The following is a 20,254-nucleotide window of genomic DNA, read 5'->3' as shown; positions in this document are numbered from 1 at the left end:
GTCCGTGCAAATAAATGGTTTTTAAGATGTAGATCTCAGGGGTTTAAAGATGATAAACACTACAGAGTGCGAAGATGTCAAATCAAATAAAAACAAAGGTGTCATATAGGGCTAGCAGATGGCCGGAAGCAATGCAATATTTAATATCTGATCTTTACATGAAAGTGGTGAGAAATGCTCAGGGAAAGAGCAGACGGTGAGTTTTGCTCGTGTTAACTCTTGCGGTCAGCCGTGGTATCTCTCACCAGCCCTTTGTTGATTCTTAGAAGAAACAGCCGTCATGTTCAGGTTCATTTCATCTTTGAGAGCGTTTTGATGAGAGGAGATCTAAAATGTCCTGAGCAATGTCCACACCCCGTTATAAATGATCTCGACCAGTTATGTTGCGGTGGTGGAACCATGACGGAAGATGTGTTCAGAAAGAGACGTGAGGCAATTTATGACACTGTACAGGGATTCGCACTTATGTAAATGAACATATGATTTTAGCATTTGTGCTTATGATCCATCTGCATTCACTGAATTAAATGGCTTCTTAAAGGGACAGTTCAGCCTAAAATAAGAAGTCTCTCATCGTTTTTTTTTACGTTCATGTTAAGTTCAAAACTTGCATGTACATATTCTGTGGATCACAAAATAAGATGTTTATAGAAATGTCTCAGTGGTTTTGTGTGCATATAAGTCAACGGGGTTCAGTGTTGTCTGGTTACCAACATCCTTCAAAATCCATCTTTTGTGTTCTGCAGAAGGTTTGTATTGAGGGTGAATAAATGATAAAGGAATTTTAACTTTGAAGCTAAAATCGATCCTATTTACAGAAGATGTTTATATTTTGACCCGACACTGGATTAGTACAAAGGTACAAGAAACAGTTGCTAACATTTATTTCTATTTATTTTGTTATATAATAATATGTGCGACGCCATCGTCCCTATTTGATGATGTTGCTGAGAACCAGAATCGAGCCTAAAAATTTAGGCTTTTAATCTAAGATTAGAAAGGTGGGTTAGTCAGCATACGATCAAGTTCTTGAAAGCTTGAACGAGGTCATCATCAAGTGTGACGGTCATTGCGCCTGCCGGACATGCTTCTGAGCTAAACACACGATGACACTTCGCTGCAGTAGTGTGTCATGACCCTCCTATCTTTGGCTTACCCTGCTCTACTCTTTGACAGAAGAAAGACACGGCCGGGGCTATTTTTAGAGCTCAGACTGGTGAATAATAGATCGTAGTGCACGCTTCCCTGCTCCATCGTGCATGCAGCAGTGAATACAACACACACGGTCGACATATCGTAGGTCTCATAACCAGATCTCACAATTGATGATGTCATGTCAGAATAAAGCACATTTCATCTAAATGAACCGCTATGAATAATGAGCTGTATATGCAATGCAGACCAATTCCAGCGTAGCACGGTCAGCTTTCTTTGTTTCAGCATCGACAGGGAAGCTGCTGTTGCTAGGCAACCCACGAGACAGGTCAATAATTTCCAGGCGGCTTCCAAAGAGGAGCGTTGGGAGTAGTTCTCCATTTCAGTTCATGAAATGTTAATGGTGCCACATCTGCTGGAATCCCGTCACTTACTCAGCTTATAAGAGTGACACGTGAGTGTTACACTGCCAGACTTCCAATGTAATAAAGTGTTTTCACGTTCATATGAATGCGAACCTGCGGCAGCAGATAACCATTACTACCCAGGATCAGTAGCACTTACAGGTGGCTTTTGTTGGTGACGTAGTTTTATGTCAATTCAGGAATATTATTGTATATTTTTGACTATTTAAATGAAAAAGCATTAAGGACATTTTTAGACGATTAAGTGTAGCATTTTATGATATTCTATTAAGCCAGTTTACTCATTCATAGTATTTAAAAGCCAATGACTGACTGCTTTACACATTATTTTGGTTTATATAAGACTGCAGAATGCAAATGATGGAAATAAAGAGCTAAAGTTAAAAATGTATCCGTGAAAACTGGCTGAAATATTTCTCTATTTGTTAGAAAAATCTCCTGTTGAGGCTGTCATATATTTCTAAAATACTCTTCATTGTAGTGTTCTTATAAGTACAAATCATGGACAAAATGGCAAAATCCACTGAAACAAAAAAGATTGAATAATATTTCACATTCAGTATTTATTTCGAGTTGTTTTTCACATTCAACCAAATAAGTTTTATATCATATAAATATTTTTTCACATGTATATGAAAATTAACCAAAAACACAGTTTTTGCTTTTTTGTAATAAAACCATAGAAACCAGAAATGTACTATCATCTTATAAAAATATCAATTGTGATAATATTAGGAGTATTCAATCTAACTCATTTATATTTGTCAAATAAGTTTGCAGAAAAAACACAATTAAACCATCTCAGAAATTTTAAGGGTGTTCAGTAAAAAACAACTGCGAACCGTTAACTTTTTCGTTTAAAACAATTAAAAAAAATTTTTTAGCAAAATAACAAAAACGAATTAACCAAATTTCACATTTTACTTAAATTAACAAAATGAAAGCTAATTTAAAATATGGACAAAAATACAATAAAAACAGAACTATAATATTTTTGACACCAACGGAATCCTACCTGTGAGCACCATTATAGTTTCCAAAAAAAACAATACAATTCCTATTATAACCATTAAATTCATTCATATTTTCTGGTTCTAATGTAACAACGGTTATTACATTTGACTTTTTACTCTAAATCTACTGTTTATGTTCATGAGGATAATTGAGACAATAGTGTGTACTTCTTAGTAAGGAGCCAGAAACTTTGATCTACAGTAGCCTAAAGAATGCTTTCTTCACACTATTTAACCTTCCTGTTGCTTTCATTTGTGGAACGATGAAAGGAATCGCTTAACCTAATTATGACACCGCTACATTGAACAGTGGGGAGAGAGAGAGAGAGAGAGCTCCCCGTGGTGCGAACAACAACACTGAGCACAAGACACAAGTTTACTCACCGACTATGTAATATTGAAGAGAATCGGAAGACACTGTATTAGATAATCAGGCCGTAATGTTTGAATGGCGAGCTGCCGAAAGGAAGTTCCGTGGATCCAGATGAGGAGCGCACTGGAGCACGGACACTTTAGCATCTCTGAAGGAGAAATCATGGTACAAAAACTCATTCTGCTCTTCTTCTGCAGGAGACTCAGTCAACGGCCGGCCGTTGAAGAGCTCGAGTGCAGAAATATCTTAAAACGTAAGTGGTACTGATCGATCTTATGAATATAATGATAAATGCATGACTTCATAAAATATGGGTGTGTTCACTGTTGGTGCTTAAAAAGAATCAAAATTATTTAATAACAACATCGAAATAATATTTGCTGCCTTTTTACATTCATTGCTTAACATGTAGGCCTACATTTATTTATATTTTATATTTAAACTATACTGTACAAAACTGCTGCTCATGACGTAGTAAAACAAAACAATCGCTTGTAAACATCCTCCGAGGATGGCGGCGCCGCCCCAGCATGCAACGCGCTGTCGTTTGACAAACTTTATAGACAAATCATTTAATCATTAAAAGGATGTCTCAGACTTAATAATATCGGGGAAACGGTATATGGGAACTCCTTTAATGCGTTAAAAGCATCTGCAGATACACTACCACAAAAAGTTGGCGACGACACAGAAGTTAGGTCTTTTATTATTCTTCAATTCTAAGTGACCCTAAACTCATGAACAGTAGTATTTACATTATGCAATGATCTTATTTCCCATCGGTCAACCTGGCAGTGGTGCACAAACAAGTATTGCTTAAACAGAGCTGGGAGTCCAATGAACCCTGCAATGACCCCTGCGTGAGCATCAGATTCTTCATGACATCATTGTGTGTGGTCATCACCTCTCTCTTCCTCTTTCAGAGAGGAATGATCAGACAGAACAGGAAGAGAGGAGAGAGATCAAACAGAGGCTTAACAGAAAGGTAAACAATGCAACGGCTCAATTCAATGTTGCTGTTGGTTTGAAAAAATACATCTCGGATCAGCTAGAAAAAGTTATCAACTTCTAAATAAACATCAAGGTCTTCATTACGTACTTAGTAACTGGTTATGGGAGTTGAGTTGTTTTCTGAATAACACCACCCTGGATTGAAGCCCCTATTCCCAAAGGTGTTTGATTCCAAGACCTCATACAGAACAGAATGAGTCTGTGTAAGCAGGCAGGTTAACTTTGGCCGGCGTATTAAGACGTCGCTGTTTACCTTATAGCTCAACCAGAGGCCAACAGTGGATGAACTAAGGGAACGAAAGATCCTCATCCGCTTCAGTGACTATGTGGAGGTTGCCAAAGCCCAGGATTATGACAGGAGAGCTGACAAACCCTGGACAAGACTGTCTGCAGCCGACAAGGTATGTGACACAACACGGATGTCAGCAAATCTGTAGCCACGCTTTATGTTAGACAATATAGCTAGACCGCACTGAAAGAGGCGAAACGGTATCAGTAGTTCATATGCTTTTTCTATTCAAATAGCCCGCACATTTTATTGTGTTTACTCATGCACTTGAAGAGGCATCAAAGGAGCTTTTTTATTTATACAGGCAGCTATCCGCAAAGAGCTCAACGAGTTCAAAAGCACCGAGATGGAGGTTCACGCTTCGAGCAAGCACCTAACAAGGTCAGCATGAATGCACGAACTTCTCACAGATGTGCCTGTGCTATTTTTAGATTCACAGCACTAAAGAGACACAGAAGTGGGTTTTTTTGCAAACAGGTTGATTCTTCAGCACCGAGTCCGTCGGAGCTTCATCAGCTTGTTTTCACTAAAAATCATTATAATCGAGTCTTGTTCAAGCATGTGATGGTCGTGATTAGGAAAGTCACTTTTGTTGATTTTCTCAACCAGGTTTCACAGGCCCTGAGAGGGTTTTCTTCTGTGAAGAAAATACTGAGTGACGTCTGTGTTTAAATCCTGGACATGCCTCTTCCAGAGCCGTGGCGTCGGCCGTGGGATTCTCTTATTCTTCCAGCGCCCTGGGCCGGATGGTGTTTGGGTTTACTTAATGCCGGCGGCTGCATCTCCACCATGAGCGGCGGCAGGGAGAAACCTGAGGAAAATGTGCGGCCGCATTAAACGTGACGGAGTGAAGTAGCTGGGAAATTGAGTTTTTTATGTTTTTAAACTGGACTTCAGTGATTGCGAAGAAAAGATGAATTTGTTTTGGGTAATGTTTGTGTATTTGTAACCAGCTCCGCTCTGAAAAACCTAAAAACTTAAAAATAAAAACAGTAAAAAGAAAACTTGGGGGTTGATAAACCTGCTATAAATGAGTTTCATATCAACTGTACAAAGTTCTACTGAACAGGGTTGTTCATGTCATCACTTGAAAAAAAAATCTTTGTAAGCACTACTTGTCTTGAAAATATAAAACTTTTTTGAAAAAACTTCCCGTTTTGTTTTGTTTAGCAAAAAGCACTTACATAAGTTGTGGCAACATTGTTGGTAGTAAGTAGATGATAGTAGTACCATCTCAATACTAAGCTTTTAGTCAAGAAACGTTTATAAAAGTCACAAAATATTTATTCTCAGATGTCCAACATGGAAAAATAACTCTAGCATCTCTAGTTTTTTTTACAAACATTACATGCCACAAAAGTGAATCTCTTTTCTGTAATGAGCATTCACAAAGGAAGGAAACAATACGCATTTAATTCATACAATGTAGTATTATAATGTTAAAACATTGTCTAAATTATGTGTCAAATGAGCGCCTGCTAACTAACATCACTCTGTTACATAAGTTGAACCCCATTTACCGGATCTTGCTGATCAAGAATCTTGAGAATATTTACAACTATATACTAGAGAAAAGAGCTTTCATTCTTGTCATGTTGCTGCTTTGACTGTACGAACATTTCATACGGTATATTTAAACTAATATTTTCCTTGTTGAACCTTTCACACCAATAAATCTGACGGTGCTGAAAGTTTAACAATCCACAAATAAATAATTTTCTATCATTGACTTATTTGAATGGCTTTTCGCAGCTATTGTTAAATTAAAAATCTATATTTTTATATAATATAAATATGCAAGAAAAAACTTTTTTCTAGAGAAGAGTATTCAACCAGTTAAAAAGAATACTGCTTTTTAAATAACATAACACGTGTAATATTCAAGCATGTAAACATGTTTTAAGAACATCTAAAATACAGCAGTTGGCATTTTTTCTCTGGTCAGAATCTGGATGCATCTTGGAGGAACAAGGTTTGTAGTCCTCTTCTCACATTCAACAACTCCTCCTCTTGCTGCAAAGTAAAAAAATGGACTCAAACTTTATCTGACCCCTGACTAGAAAATATCTGCCTCACATTGTATCTGTGGCTTTACTTGATCTCACCATTTCTTTGAAAAAGCGCTCCTGAACTGTCTTCAAGTTTTCCTTCATCGAATACATCTGGAACGAAAACCAAGTTTTAGAAACGAATTGAGATGTTTACAATGTAGTAACCCACCAAATTTAAATTGATCCTGGATGACGAGCGATGCTCTGATCGATCAGGCAAATATGGTTGAACACAGAGTATAGAGAATACTCACAAGATGTCACTCAATATAGATTGAATCCTCACCTCGGATGAGAAGATTTCTTCCTCATACTGTAAGCCATCGCACACAGTGGTCTGAATTGTACTTTTCAAATGCTTTAGCCTGAGACAAAATGGTGGAGTAGAGGACAAGGATTACAAATCCAACAGTTAAAACTGAAAATGATTGGTCAAATTTGTAGAACAATCCACAGATCTTCTTAGTGATCTTATTTATTTTCACATTAGACCTTGTGAATCTGCATACGTCAAGTTTATGCAGAAGCAGTTCTATTTTTACCTCGAGGTTCCTTTCTCTTGGTATGTGTGAAAAGACGAGGCTTGCTTTCTCCAGTACGTCTGTTCATAAACAAATATTAAATGCCAGATTAAATTACACATACAGGGTATATGCAGGAATCATAGAGATTAATTTACTACCTTTTACTACCTATTTTACCACCTCCAAAATATTTTTTACTACCAACACGACATCAAGCAGCAGCCCTTTTTGGGGGGGAGGGGGGTATGCAAAGCACCACTTACTACTTACTATAAGGGTGTGTTCACACCAGGGGTCTCCAACCTACAACAAAGTGCCTTGTGGCCTAATGGTTAGAGCGTTGGGCTTGTGATCAGAAGGTTGCCGGTTGAAATGAATAAATGTAAATGCAAATGTATATATATATAATTATCTGTGCGCCGCAGCAGATTCGTAGATTTTTTTTAATTTTTAGACATTTTTTTTTTAATCTTGTCGCGGGCCAGAATAAATTTCAATCGGGCCAAATTTGCCCCCGGGCCCGCTATTTGAATAGGCCTGCTGTAAAGGGCTACTTGTTGATAACATACTTTCAAACTTCAAACATGTGAAGCCTTATTTTTATGCTCACAGAACCAAATTCAGTTTTCTTTCAGATATTTTTGCACTTGAATATATTAAAGCTTATGACACTTGCTAATAATAAACTTTCAGGACGATGTAGCACTTGGCTGATCGGTATAGTCACAGATTTGTCAACTGTCTTGAGCATTATTGGTGAGCACTGTGTTTAGCGGGCACCTTACAGAGTTAATGCGGGCTACCAGATGCCCATGGGCACCACGTTGGAGACCACTGGTTCACACAAAGCGCGAATGAAGCGTTCAGCGCAAGTGATTTACATGTTAAGTCAATGCAAAGACTCTATGACCTACTTGCGGTGCGATTCGCGCGAATAAGGCGGCGAAAATTGAGCATTCGCGTGAGTTGAAATATCTAAACTTTTTAGTTCAGCGTTAACCAATCAGGAGCTTGCTCTAGTAGGGCTGTGAGCGAGCGGCAGAAGCCCCTCCCATGACGCGAATTCGCGTCTAATGAAGCAAATTTCATGCGCGAATGATGCGAGTAAACTCAAAATGTTCAAGTATGCCGCCTTAAAATGTGGAGCAATGCAGAATCCAAGTATGTACGCCGTTTTACCCAATGCCCTGATTCGAATTATATGAATGATGGTTCAGGCACCAGAGAACCTCAGCCCTGAGGTAAGGTCTGCTGTCTGGCTATCGCTGTTGTGGTGGTGCTGGTGGCACTGGTTTGCTGCTGAGGTGGTGTGACGACAGCTGACCTCGATTTGGCATGATTTTCCGCGACATGTGTAGTGCTGCTAGCATCGCAAAACAATGAAATAGGGAGCTGCTCCCCCTTCACGCGAAGCCGCTGCTGCTGAATGTTCGATACACTGTGTGGCTTCATAGCTGTTATGCCGTTTCAGGTAACATTTATAGTCTTTTTGAAGACAGTGCAAAATGCTTCCCGGTCATTCCTCCTGACGGGCTTAAGCCAGTCTTTAAATGACGGGTCGTTAACCCAAGTTTGCGAAAAAACTTTTCCCCATTTCACACTGTAAATTTGGTAGAAAATAGAAGCAATTGGCTAATATCAAATGAGGCAAAAAGGCAGAAAATGTTGTTGGCGTCGCTGATAGCCTATCAACCACGGAACTCTACAGTTTACATCTACGTCATTGCTATCAACTCCGACTCACTCAGGGTCCTGTTAGCACCGTATATATTTTTAAACTAGGCTAGATGAAGATAAAACATGGAGACACAAATATTAAGCAAAAAATGGAAACTTATATATTGGGGTGGTGATGAAACATTTACTACCAAGTCAAATTGTGTTTGTTACCTTTTACTACCTTTAAAGGGCATAATTGTGGTAGATTATTTTTACTACCTTTTACTACCGCGCGGACACCCTGACATACAATGTTGGTTTAAATCCACCGCCGCCTAAATTGAAACATTATTATTTCATTTTGATCCGTTTGATTTCTAAAATAGGAATGTATTATTTTGCAACTCCCAAGTTATTCCTTTAATAATTTAATAATTTCATTTGGATACAGCAAAGTCAAGCTCTTTATGAGTCGCAGCACTCTATATTACCGTCAGTTCCTCCTCCATGTTCCTCAGAGCAATGTCATCCTGCTCCAGGTTTTTTATTTCACCCAGCAGAACTTGTTTTATTTTCTCCAGCTTCTGTGAACTATGTAAAAAAAGAAATAGAAGAAAAAAAAAAGAGTTACAGATCAAATCGGTTGAAGCCCTCCCTCTAAACAGTATGTCTGACCTGTACTGATGTACTTGGACTCTGACGGAGAACATGTGCTGCTGAAATGTCTTTAAAGACTGCCTGGTGTAAAGATCCATTCTCCTAGAGCGATGCTAACAAACACAGCAGACAAATTAGTAAAAAAAAACTAAGCTAACAAACAGTCATCGAACGATTCGAGATCAGCGGCACAGTGTAAGGAAGTGAACCTTCAATAGCTGAAGGTTAATCGTCTCTTGACCTTTAGCCAGAGATGATTGTTTTGATAAAAATTAGACCACAAGCACCTTGATCTTCCTCTTAAGCTCTGAGCTGAACTGATGGCAGATAAAGCCCACCTCCTGAGCAGGCTGTGTCAGCTCTGGATCTTCCTCCACGGCAGACTGCATGCATCTCGACCTCATATAAGATGACAATGTCTCCTCACCTTCAGCTGTAAACATATGTTAACATACATTTAATTCACAGCACATTCAAACACATACTTGTTTGCGTGTGAGCTTCGAATCAGTTCTGTATAAGAAATCTCAAATCCGTCAGTAATTTGTTCGTTATAATCAGGCCTTATTTTTGTTCCCAACTCTTTCTCCCACGAGACTGTCATTACTGGATGTAGTTGTTTCTCTGGCTCTTTTGTTCTGGCCTCTTGGGTAGCATTTCTTTCTTCGTCTATTATCTGCGACCGTTTCCTCCACTTCTTCTTCCTCTGAGCTCCTCTGATTGTTTACAGGTTGTTTGACATCAACATCTAAGGCAGAGCAACAGAAAGTTATGTCCATGTTAATCTGTCCAGTGCACAGACATTTGAACAGCAACTTTGAATAACTTCAACTTGACTTCTCCAATGTAGAATTAAAAGCTGCATTGTGTTTTTAGTGAACCTTTATTCTGAGGTGCACGTTTATCGTTTGACTTGAAAAGCTTTCTCGGCTTCATTTTCATTGCTAGCTGGGAGGGCGAAGGAGGTCTGTTTTCTTTGTCTTCCTCACTGTACTTTTCTCCTTCTGACAGACTTGCTGAGTGGCACGAGCTGGGAGGCTTGTGTGCAACTGACGGACCTAAAGATAAAAAAGCTTAATTTTTATATTGTAACTACTAACAAACATACGTAACATGGAAATCTCTTCACCTGACTTGAATTCAGGCATCTTATCCTTACATCTTCTAAAGCATGCTGGTGTTTTCTAAAAATATGACACAAAGCAGGTTACTAAAATGTAATTCTACCAAAAGATGTAGTTATGAAACCCTTTTACCTCCATCTCGGTGCAGATCAAGGCCGTGTTGCTCACAGATATGTGTGAAGACTGACTCATTGTTACAGATATGATGGACCTCCTGTCAAAAGATGCTCGACGGGTCCTGTTCACGACGCCCTTCTGCTCCTCCTGGAGGTCTGCCGATATGAGTGAAGAGGACTGAGTGGATTTCTCTTTGCCAATGGGTGTGATGGAGGGCTCAGTTGGGCTCAGTAATGAGTGGACCGGACTCGGTTCAACCTGCTGACGTGAAATAGTGGAAAAGTGAGATCTGAAATGTTGGAACAGAATGTGCTGAGCCACCTGCAGTGTCCCAAAACACATTCATCAAAAGTACTTTATGTAAAACCTTCAAATTACGAAAACAGAACGTTTTATACGGAGCATCCGTATAATTAGAACCGCCATCTTAATGTGTCCTAAAAGTAGAACATCTACTGTTTGATATAAAATCAAATCCTGCTTGTTTACCTTAGGAGCAGGTGGCTTCTGCTTTGAGCTTCTGGTGGATGTGGAAACAGGTGTTGTTGTGGAGACAGAGGGAGGGTTAACAGCACCTTTAATCCCCGGTGTTTTACACAAGGAGCCCTGGACGTCTCTAACAGGACTGAGCGACGCTGGTGGAGGGGAGTCGGGTTCAATTGGAGAGATGGACAAAGAACGCAGGGGTGTAGTATGGGACCTCATTTTTGTTGTTAGTTCAACCGCTGTAGAAAGAAAAGATTGTCTGTGTTAAAGTGTTCTCTTAAGGCAAATATCTCCTTTACAGCAGTTCAATTATTCTTACATCTCATCCTTTCAATGGAGGGAGGCGAGGCAAACGTTGAAGACAGTCTCGCCATCCAGGAATCTTTAAGTCCTCTCGCCAAGCCCTGAGTGGATGGGGCCTTCTTCACAATCTGATGCCCTGGACTATTTTCCTTCCTGCTTGACTCATTGTCTTTCTTTTCGCTTATCTTGAGGTGTTCTTTGGCAAAAGAGCTAGTCTCGTTCTTTAGTCCTCGTCCTGTGGTTTGAGCTGGGACGGTCTGAGGAAGCATTGCTGTTCGCCACAATGCCTTTTTCTGTTCGGAGGAGAGCGAGACAGGCTATTGATGTCCAGATCTTGACTCTAGAATAAAATATATAACTGAGGAGAAGCAGAAAGAAGTGAAAAACACATGCCTTAGGTGGTGGTGGTTTTTCGCTCTCTGATTGGCTGGACTCGTGGTCTGATTCAGACTGCTCTTTGTAGGTTTTGGTCTGGGCTGCAGCTCTCTGAGGTCTTGCTGAGGGTTTGCTTTTACCGATGCTAGCCTTAAGTGTATCCTCCTGGCGTTCAACCAATTTCTTATGCCTCTTCTTTCCAACAGCCAGTCCAGCAGAAAAGTGAAATATGAGGGTGGGTTTAGAGGAAGTGAAAAAATTTGTTTTATGTATATATATATATATTTATACACACACACCATACCTGCTTAGGCTTGATTGGCTTCTTCATTGGCTTTGGTGAAGATAAGGGTGTATATGGAGATTTAACTAAAACAGAAAAAAATATTATTTAATGTGAAATCACATGAAAGACGCAGTAATAGTTTTATTAACAGATATTTCAGTTATTCCTTAAATGCAAATGCATCTTCGCTAAAAAGAAACAATCCGTCTTAACAGTACAGTGTGCACACAGATGGTCAGAAAGCAACTACAGAATGAATATCCAGGAGAGAGATCTGTGTTGAGTACATGAAGAGTTGGCTGGTGGGATGGTGGGTTTGACCGGCTGCCTGCTATAGTCTGCCACTTTAGGTTTGGGTTTTCTGTTGGCCGAGTTGAGCCAGCTGACCTCGGTCATATTATCCGTGTCTGTATCGCTAAACAGATTTTTCTTCATGTTTTTAGTAACAGCCTAGGATGTAAGGACACACACAATACCAACTATTATATGCTTATATTAAATCTGCATCTCATGTATAATTGAAGAAACACTGAACCTTCGGAGGCTGAGGTCTTGTAACAGACTTCGTGCAAGCGGAAGAGTTACTAAAGGCACTAGAAGAGAGAAATAAACAAAATGTGCATTAAGATACAAGAGCGGGGTTTCTTGAGAAGGAAATGTAATTCTACTGGGCTCCACTAGAGGGGGAGCTGATTTAAAACATTTTAACAGTATTACCTGCTGTCCACTCTGGATGTCTCAGAAGACTTCCCAGTCTTTTTCTGAAGCAGAAATGATTATTAATGACAACATTAAAAGCAAGGTTTCTTGAGGATGACTGTGTGCTTACCACGTTAATGTTTAATGTGTCCTCTTTAAAAGCATAAACATCACTGAAAAGAGAAAAGATATTCGATCAAATAGAACAGATATGTTTTATTTCGATATTTCTGGTTTGAGGGAATGAAGCAAGATGCAGTACTCTATGTCCTGGATTGGCTTCTTGGATTGTCCCAGTGTTTTGAGACTCCGGGTAGCAGTTTTCTCCTGTAACACAACAGTTAAAACTTTCTTTATCTAGTGTTAAATGTACCTTTTATGATCCCTACTGTCTGGATGACTTACAGTGGAAGATGGACACCAGCTTTTATTGAACAGATATCTGAAAGAACAGAAAGGTGAGATATCATGTGATGAAGGAGGGAAATAGGTGTGGCTGAAAGAATGGTCAATCCGTCACCTGTTTGTAGGTGCGATGTTAAGCTGGGCACTGGCCACAGGGGATGCTGCTTTGGTAGTTTTCTTGTAATGACTGGATATCATCTTCACCATACTGTCTGCTGTGGGCCGCTTCTGCAGAACATTAACACATGGAGTTTATTTCATGTATGGAATATACATTAAAAGGAAATAATGGACAGAGACGACACAGGCCAAGCATACATTAGGCAGCACTTATTGTACTCGACATTCAAATGAATTCATATTTTATGACTTGATCGCAAATCAAAAGACATCTTACATTCTTTTTGTCTGAGTATGAAGCCTTGTCTTGAACTCTCCTGCTCTTCTGCGCAGGTCTAGCGGGTGTGGACCTTATAGACGTCTTCACGTTCTCCTTCCCCTGACCTGTAGCACAGGGATCCAGTGAGGAGGCTTTCCTGTCTGTGGGTGTGTGGCCATCTGGAGCGTGCTGGTCCCTCAGCACCTCCTCCAGTCTCTGAGTGAGCTGGGTGTGCAGCTGCTTCTGGGTCAGGGTTCTGAATGCACGCTGGGCCGGGGACAGACGCTGAAGAGGGGGGAAAGAACTTCCATCTGGAGAAGGTTACACAAAATGCAAGGTTACACAAAGCAACATCTGATTCATATAATTATAAGTGACTTTCTAATTGATTAGTTAAAAATACTAGATCATGAAAGTGTTCTTTGATATATGAGATGATGCGAATTTTTTTTTTTGTATTTTACTCGCATTTTGGTAGTTAAAGGAATAGTTAACTAAAAAATACAATGTCCATTATAATTCAAAAGTATATCATTTTTTGTTTTCTTGGAAACCGTTGTTCAGAGCCTTTTGACACATGTAAACACATGGAAGGCTTGTATGACGATGTGGATGAGTGAATTATAATTTTCATGATCAAAATTTGTATTTTATAGTGAACTACTCCTTTAAAATGCATGCCGTCTAATGATTAAAAAAGGGGTTAGGCATACCGTGAAAACAGGTTAATGTTTTAAGCCACTAATGTATATGTAAGGCAACGTACCATCAGCCTTGGTTCAATAACCCATATGAGAATGGTCAATTGGTAAATTGCATTATTGACCCATCACAATCAATGATTCCTGGGAATCATGTTATACAAAAGGTGTTTATGTGTGGGTGTAATATTTTAAAATATCATTTACAATGAACTGTCTTCTGAGTTGTCACTTACTTGATATAGACCGGCTCACCGTGCAGTCTTTTGGCAAAGCAAACAGTGGTCCAGATACAGAGAATTTCCTTTTGCTCACAGCAGGTTGGGTGTCTGGGACTATGTTGCCATCTTTTACATAAAGAAAGAAAACGACTAACTAGCAAAACAACCTTAAAGAACCAGTGTATGAGACTTAGCGGCATCTTGAGGTGAGGTTACGAATTGCAACCAACGGTTCACTCCACCACTCAATCCTCCCGTTCGAAGCACTACGTGGCTGACACAGAACTAAAATGTTGTTGCGTTCTGCTTCTTTGCCGAATGAGATAACGTATTTAGGAAACACGCTCTGGTGAGCAGTTTGTCTGTTTAGGGCTACTGTAGAAACAACACGGTGAATTCCAGAATTTCATACTAAGATGAAAAAACATCTTCATTATGTAAGATCTTTAAACATCCTTGAACATAGTTATATATATATAATTTATATAATATTGTAATTCTTTCAATATATCAGTCAAGAAATTACAAACTGGACCTTTATAAGCGCTTCATTATATTATCAGGGCAGTGGAATTTTGTAGCATGTTTAATGTACAATATAACAATACCAATAATCTCCTGTTCATGTTGGTGGTCGGCTTGCTTGATCTCTAACACGCTGTCCACAGTAATCTGCTGTAGAGAGCAAGAGAAGAGAGGACTTATACATTTATACAGAATGATCAAACAACTAAAATAACAAATGAATATGACTTAAATACCTTGTGGTGTTTTTGTGCTTTAGTTTCGCCTTTGTTGCTTTTCTGTTTGTCCACATTCTGAACAGCAGGGGTAGACTAACAACACACACAAGACTTAAGATCAATACAGAAAAACCAAACTGGTGGCTTTAATAGGATAACCGTGCTTTATAGAAATGGAAACCCGTACACGTGCTTGAATTGAGTGAGTCTGCCTTTGGTTGGTCTCGCAGTGAATATTGAGTGAAGAAATACTGGAAGATGTTCTGGACATCATGAGATCTCGAAGCTGAAACTCTCTCTTCCTCTCTGAGGAACTCATCATCTGTAGAGCCGGTTTTAACTTTGTCAAAGACACTGAGATGAGAAACGAAACCAATTTTTAATCATGGGCAAAGATGGATGTTCTTTATGACTTTATCAGTAGATTAATGAACCCACCTGCAGGCAGCACACAGCTGGAAGAACAGCTGCCCTGTTTATGCCCCACACTACCAGTGATATACATGCAAGACTCAGATACTTTCATTGGGGTTACAATCTGAGAAAATAAGACATTTATTCTCTTAGTTTAGAGCAATAATACAAGACCCCCTTCTGACCCCTTGACTTTAAAAATACTCTTGCCTTGTTTCTATCTGGAGTTAGATGTGTGACAGACTGGCCAGGACAGCCGTGTTTTACGGATGATGACTCTCTCTCATCTGACACTTGACTTTCAAGGACAAGAACCTGTTTGATAAACATAACATCACAGTTAAATGCTGGTAAACAACAGATATTTGTAATGCTGCTATTCACTTTCTCTACTTCGTGGATATAGTGATAACCTGACCTACCTGTGAACTCTCCTGCGAGCATAGGCTGACCTGAACTGGGGTTTTCACGACAGAGGGAGTCTTCTTAAAAGACTTCTAATAAAAGGAAAAAGAAAAAAACCCTGCTCTCAACGCAGATGTTTTCTTCCCCTCAGCACATTTCATTAGCCGTGCCAATTTAAGCCTTATCGTAGATGTATTAAGCAAATGATGAGCTCCTATGATATAATAATAATAATATAAAAACATGAGTTTACTCCGCATATCAGATCAAACTTTTAATGTAAGTTTCAACAGATTCAGACTTTTGATGAAAAGCTTTAAAAACACCCTTAAAGTTTGAATTTAAGGCCCTGTACTCACGAACGCGGGTATTTTTTCAACCGCAGCATTTTCTATGCGGTTTGGCCGTTCGTCCACACTCAAACGCAGCACCTGGTCACTGAAACCAAACTTTTTTTTTAACTCCGGCCAAGGTGAAGATTTTTAGAAACTAGAGACGGTGAAACTGGAAATTTATCGTATGATGTTGGGATACGTGCCGCTATCTCCTTTGTTTGCTGTCAGATTCCAGGCTTCCGATTGGCCAACACGGCTTTATGGGTAGGTTTGGGTAGGGCCTGTTGGTTTGGCATGGTTTTGATAGCGCTTTGCAGTGTGTTTTTGCATTTTTGTGTGGACGCAATTTATTTTTAAACGAAGAAGGAAAAACTCTGTATAAAAACACCCTGGTGCGTGTGGATTAGACCTAAGATGATATAACTTCCTTTTCAAAGGGATAGCTCACCCAAAAATGAAAACTCTGTCATGAATTACTCACAGTCAAGCTTTTCCAAACCTGTATAAATGTCTTTGTTCAGCAGAACACAAAGGAAGATATTTGGAAGAACGCATGTAACCAAACAGATCTCATCCCCCATTTACTACCATGGAAGGGAATATAAATACTATGGGAGTCAATGGGGGATGAGATTTGTTACATTCTTCCAAATATCTTAGCATGTTCCTTTTTCTGTTAACTGTCCATGTATAGGCCCAGGTTCCTACAAATATGGGTCATTTCACTGAAGCCATTACCTGAACCAAACATATTCATTTGTGTGCTCGAGTTAAATAAAAAGAACATCAATATGCTATTGACAAACTACACCGTGAAAATTATTTTGCACAATTTTTCTCTAAATGTAATTTGATGTTAAATTGTTCACATTATTATTTCTAACATCTTGGATATGAGCAAATACTCTACTATTGACTTCTGATCTTGAGATAAAGCATCAACATACATTTGCACACTGGTTTGGATTAAGAATATTAACTGGACCTCCAGTAAAGGTACCTAGCAACAAAAACATGACATACAGTACTATATATTTATGAGATTAGCCTTTGCCATGTCATTCTCATAAACAGTCTAAGTTAACTCGCTTCCCTCACCCTGTTTTTATCCTGACCATAAACTTTCTCAGTGGCTTGCGGGATGTCTAGACAGGAGCTGAATTTGATGGTGACTCTGGAGCCCTCAAAGCTGCCGATGCTGATCGGGTCGGTCAAACTCAGGTTAAGAACATATCTTCCATTCTCCTCTGTGGAACCAAACATTAGCATAACACCACAACTGAAGGGCAAGCGATTCTAAACAAAAACACTGTTCCTAAAACAATGCTAACACTTCTGGAGTCACAAAGTTTTTAGTGGGTCTTGAGCGCATTCACAGGCAAATCTAATAGAGGAGATTACCTTCCACTGTGTAACTGTTGACCTCATTCTCAGATATACACAGCGTGTCCCACTGGCCATCCTTATAGGAGAGAGCAAACTTTTACCAACGTTTGCAAATCACATCGTACCGTATCATTATTATGCAATATCAAAGTTTTAAAATATCTTGTTTTACATTGTAATGTATTGTAACAACTAAATCGCAGGACTGATGCAATGGAGTGCCGATACCTGGGCATCCTTATCAGACACAGAGAAGTAAAAAGAGATGCTTTGACTCCCGAGGTTAAAATCAATCCAGAACGCCTCAAGGTTTTCATCCACAGGCATGAGAAGCTGTTAATATAATACCACTTTATACAAAAGCCTACATGCACACTGTCAAAAAAGGCAAACATAGTACAGCATATATTCCAATACTCATTCTGGTAATATGTTACAACAAACCTCATGTTTGTCCAAAAATGCCTCAAGACAAGGGTAGGAATATACACTGTGGAAGATAAAAACAAAACTTAAAGGGAAAGTTTAACCAAAAATGAACATTCTGTAATCATGGACTCATCCTCATGTTGTTTCAAACCGGTATTTTCCTACAATTGTAATCAGTGATGTCCAGGAAGTAATTTATACACGTATGAAATGACATAAGGGTGAGTAAATGATGACAGAATTTTCATTTTTGGGTGAACCATCCCTTTAATAATCCAAATAATTAATAACAATGAAGTACCTTTTCCCATCGCCTAGCATGCCATTTACCATATTTAGAAACCTCCTACAATCCTGTCTCAAAAAGACATGCAAACCCATACGAAATGATATTCCCCTCAAATTATTGAAATATGATTGTATTATAATTGGGGGCTATAATCACAGTCTCAAATTCAGACTCCTTGATCTTCTTGAACGCAGAGGAGACAAATGTCATGGTAAACCAGCGTTCAGCTAGTTCACTTCTCTGAGCTGGTGAAGTCATTCTGCAGAGAGCCTCCATTAAAGAAACCTGCAGGTCATAATCTAAACAGAAGCAGACATGCAGCCACAGTCCAAGTCTTCAGACGGGTTTAATAACGTTCATAACAATATAGAATTGTTTAACTTTATATGCTTTTTGAACCAAACATAATATTTTAGGTTTTGTCACTAACCTCCACCTTGGAGGACTCGGCTGGCCACATCGCTCCTTAATAAAACATAAAAACAAGTTTAAGATTAGAGGAATATATGAATCTCTTTTCCTGAATAAACATAAATACTTACACTGTGTCTACACCGGACGCTTGTTCTAATGGGATTGTCACGTTGCGCTGCATCCAGCATGGACAAAATTATTATAATGGGATCTAATGCGTTCTATTGTCTCTTGTCGCGTTCGGTGTAGACACAATGTTACAGTATGCTAAAGTATTCCTTTCGGTGCACCATAATATAACACATCATTGTCACACTTACATCATAGCTGAGGCCTCCCGAGACAACAAGATCTTCTTTTTTAGCTCCATGGGAATCTTTGCTAGAATGAGATTAAGTTTCCTTGCCGCCTGCCATCAGAGGAAATAAAAAAATCCAATAATTTCCAATAATGCATTCTCTAACTTGTGAAAAGTCTGTTCAAAGATGCTAACATAAGTGACTTGTCATGACACAGTTGGATGTGCGGCATGAGTTCACGATAAAGTCAAAATTGCTTTCATATAATAGTGATGACTGAAGCTAAAAAAGGTCTCACCTCTTTCTGGATCATGACGTTTATTTTGGGATCAGAGGCCACTTTGCCAATGTGACTGAATAGAGATTCAGTAACTTCAAACCGACCTGATGGATAATGTTCTTTACCCATTTTTGAATCTTTATCAGGGTAAGTTCATATACTTTAAGAATCCTAAACAAACTACTCACCCTCTTTACAACTTTCATGAACAACCTGAAAAACATCCATTGAGAGATGTTACAGTTTTTTTCCCCATCCCTTTTGTTTATACCCACTACACGAATAAATAACAATGACCGTTACATAAGCTTTCACCCCAAAAATGTTACTAACCATCAGTGCGTCAAAGAAGTCCTCAGCCAGCTTTATCATTAGCTCATTTCTTGCCGACCCTGCCTCCTCCCATAACCTTCTGGCTCTCTCGAACCACTGCACCATGTAAACATGCATATTAAATCAGTATTACATTTTTGTGTCAGCAAAAGAAGACATAAAGACTGCATAAAAGGGATGTACTCATCTTTCTAATAAGCCCTTGAGATATCATCACAGATATCCCTGCACCCCCTGGAAAGACCAGCGTCTCGCTCCGCTTATGTAGAATGGTAAGCACCAGACAAGCATTGAACACGTGTCCAATGTCCAGCTCCTGCAGGGATACAAAACAACACACGTCAACACGAGTTTCAAACAGTAAAGCGTTGTATTAACATACATTATACACATCACACAACAAACCCTGACAAACAGCTTGTCCAGTTTAGTGATAAACTGTCTGGAGCATTGAAAACTGCTGTCCTGCTTGCTTTCATTTTGCAAGAAGGTTTCTAAAGCCTCAAAGTTATTGTGCTTGAGGGCCTCGTCCAACAGTTTCTCCACCTGAATGTAAAAAGATAAGAACAACGTTGCGCTATTAAACGGAAATTATAAAAAAAGCCCGAATCGAGTTTGAAAGGGTTCAATGGGTGTCATTTTTACCTGACGGTCCTTTAATGGTGCCATGATGC

At 39.2% G+C, this 20,254-nt stretch overlaps 2 protein-coding genes across 2 annotated transcripts in view; one reads left to right on the top strand and one right to left on the bottom strand.

The window, feature by feature from the left end:
* The window catches only part of phactr3a (phosphatase and actin regulator 3a), a 30,164-nt gene extending 24,756 nt beyond the window's left edge, over positions 1–5,408 (top strand). Inside the window, exons 8-12 of the mRNA XM_079477658.1 lie at positions 3,164–3,219; positions 3,890–3,951; positions 4,238–4,378; positions 4,571–4,647; positions 4,876–5,408. Coding sequence (XP_079333784.1) covers positions 3,164–3,219; positions 3,890–3,951; positions 4,238–4,378; positions 4,571–4,647; positions 4,876–4,891 — 352 coding nt within the window. The 3' untranslated portion in view covers positions 4,892–5,408. The remainder of the gene's footprint in view (positions 1–3,163; positions 3,220–3,889; positions 3,952–4,237; positions 4,379–4,570; positions 4,648–4,875) is intronic.
* A 125-nt stretch (positions 5,409–5,533) lies between these two features.
* sycp2 (synaptonemal complex protein 2) lies at positions 5,534–20,249 on the bottom strand (the record flags this gene model as incomplete). The annotated part of the gene is made up of 44 exons (XM_079478289.1): positions 5,534–6,279; positions 6,372–6,428; positions 6,604–6,682; positions 6,860–6,918; positions 8,992–9,091; positions 9,176–9,270; positions 9,445–9,590; positions 9,765–9,905; positions 10,039–10,215; positions 10,287–10,341; positions 10,414–10,659; positions 10,888–11,123; positions 11,204–11,480; positions 11,581–11,757; positions 11,867–11,931; positions 12,136–12,298; positions 12,384–12,441; positions 12,566–12,609; positions 12,678–12,720; positions 12,810–12,874; positions 12,953–12,989; positions 13,068–13,180; positions 13,350–13,642; positions 14,269–14,379; positions 14,862–14,928; positions 15,015–15,089; positions 15,184–15,350; positions 15,435–15,534; positions 15,621–15,725; positions 15,833–15,907; positions 17,249–17,397; positions 17,552–17,612; positions 17,765–17,869; positions 17,981–18,026; positions 18,267–18,319; positions 18,411–18,589; positions 18,685–18,719; positions 18,989–19,077; positions 19,266–19,351; positions 19,436–19,460; positions 19,581–19,681; positions 19,764–19,896; positions 19,986–20,126; positions 20,226–20,249. 44 exons carry the CDS (start codon positions 20,247–20,249, stop codon positions 6,208–6,210), a joined length of 4,725 nt encoding a protein of 1,574 aa, XP_079334415.1. The 3' UTR covers positions 5,534–6,207.
* Between the last annotated feature and the right edge of the window lie 5 nt (positions 20,250–20,254).

This window comes from Barbatula barbatula (genome assembly GCF_947034865.1).
Source record: "Barbatula barbatula genome assembly, chromosome: 17".
Taxonomy (NCBI): domain Eukaryota; kingdom Metazoa; phylum Chordata; class Actinopteri; order Cypriniformes; family Nemacheilidae; genus Barbatula; species Barbatula barbatula.
This window is presented reverse-complemented; position numbering and strand designations above follow the sequence as displayed.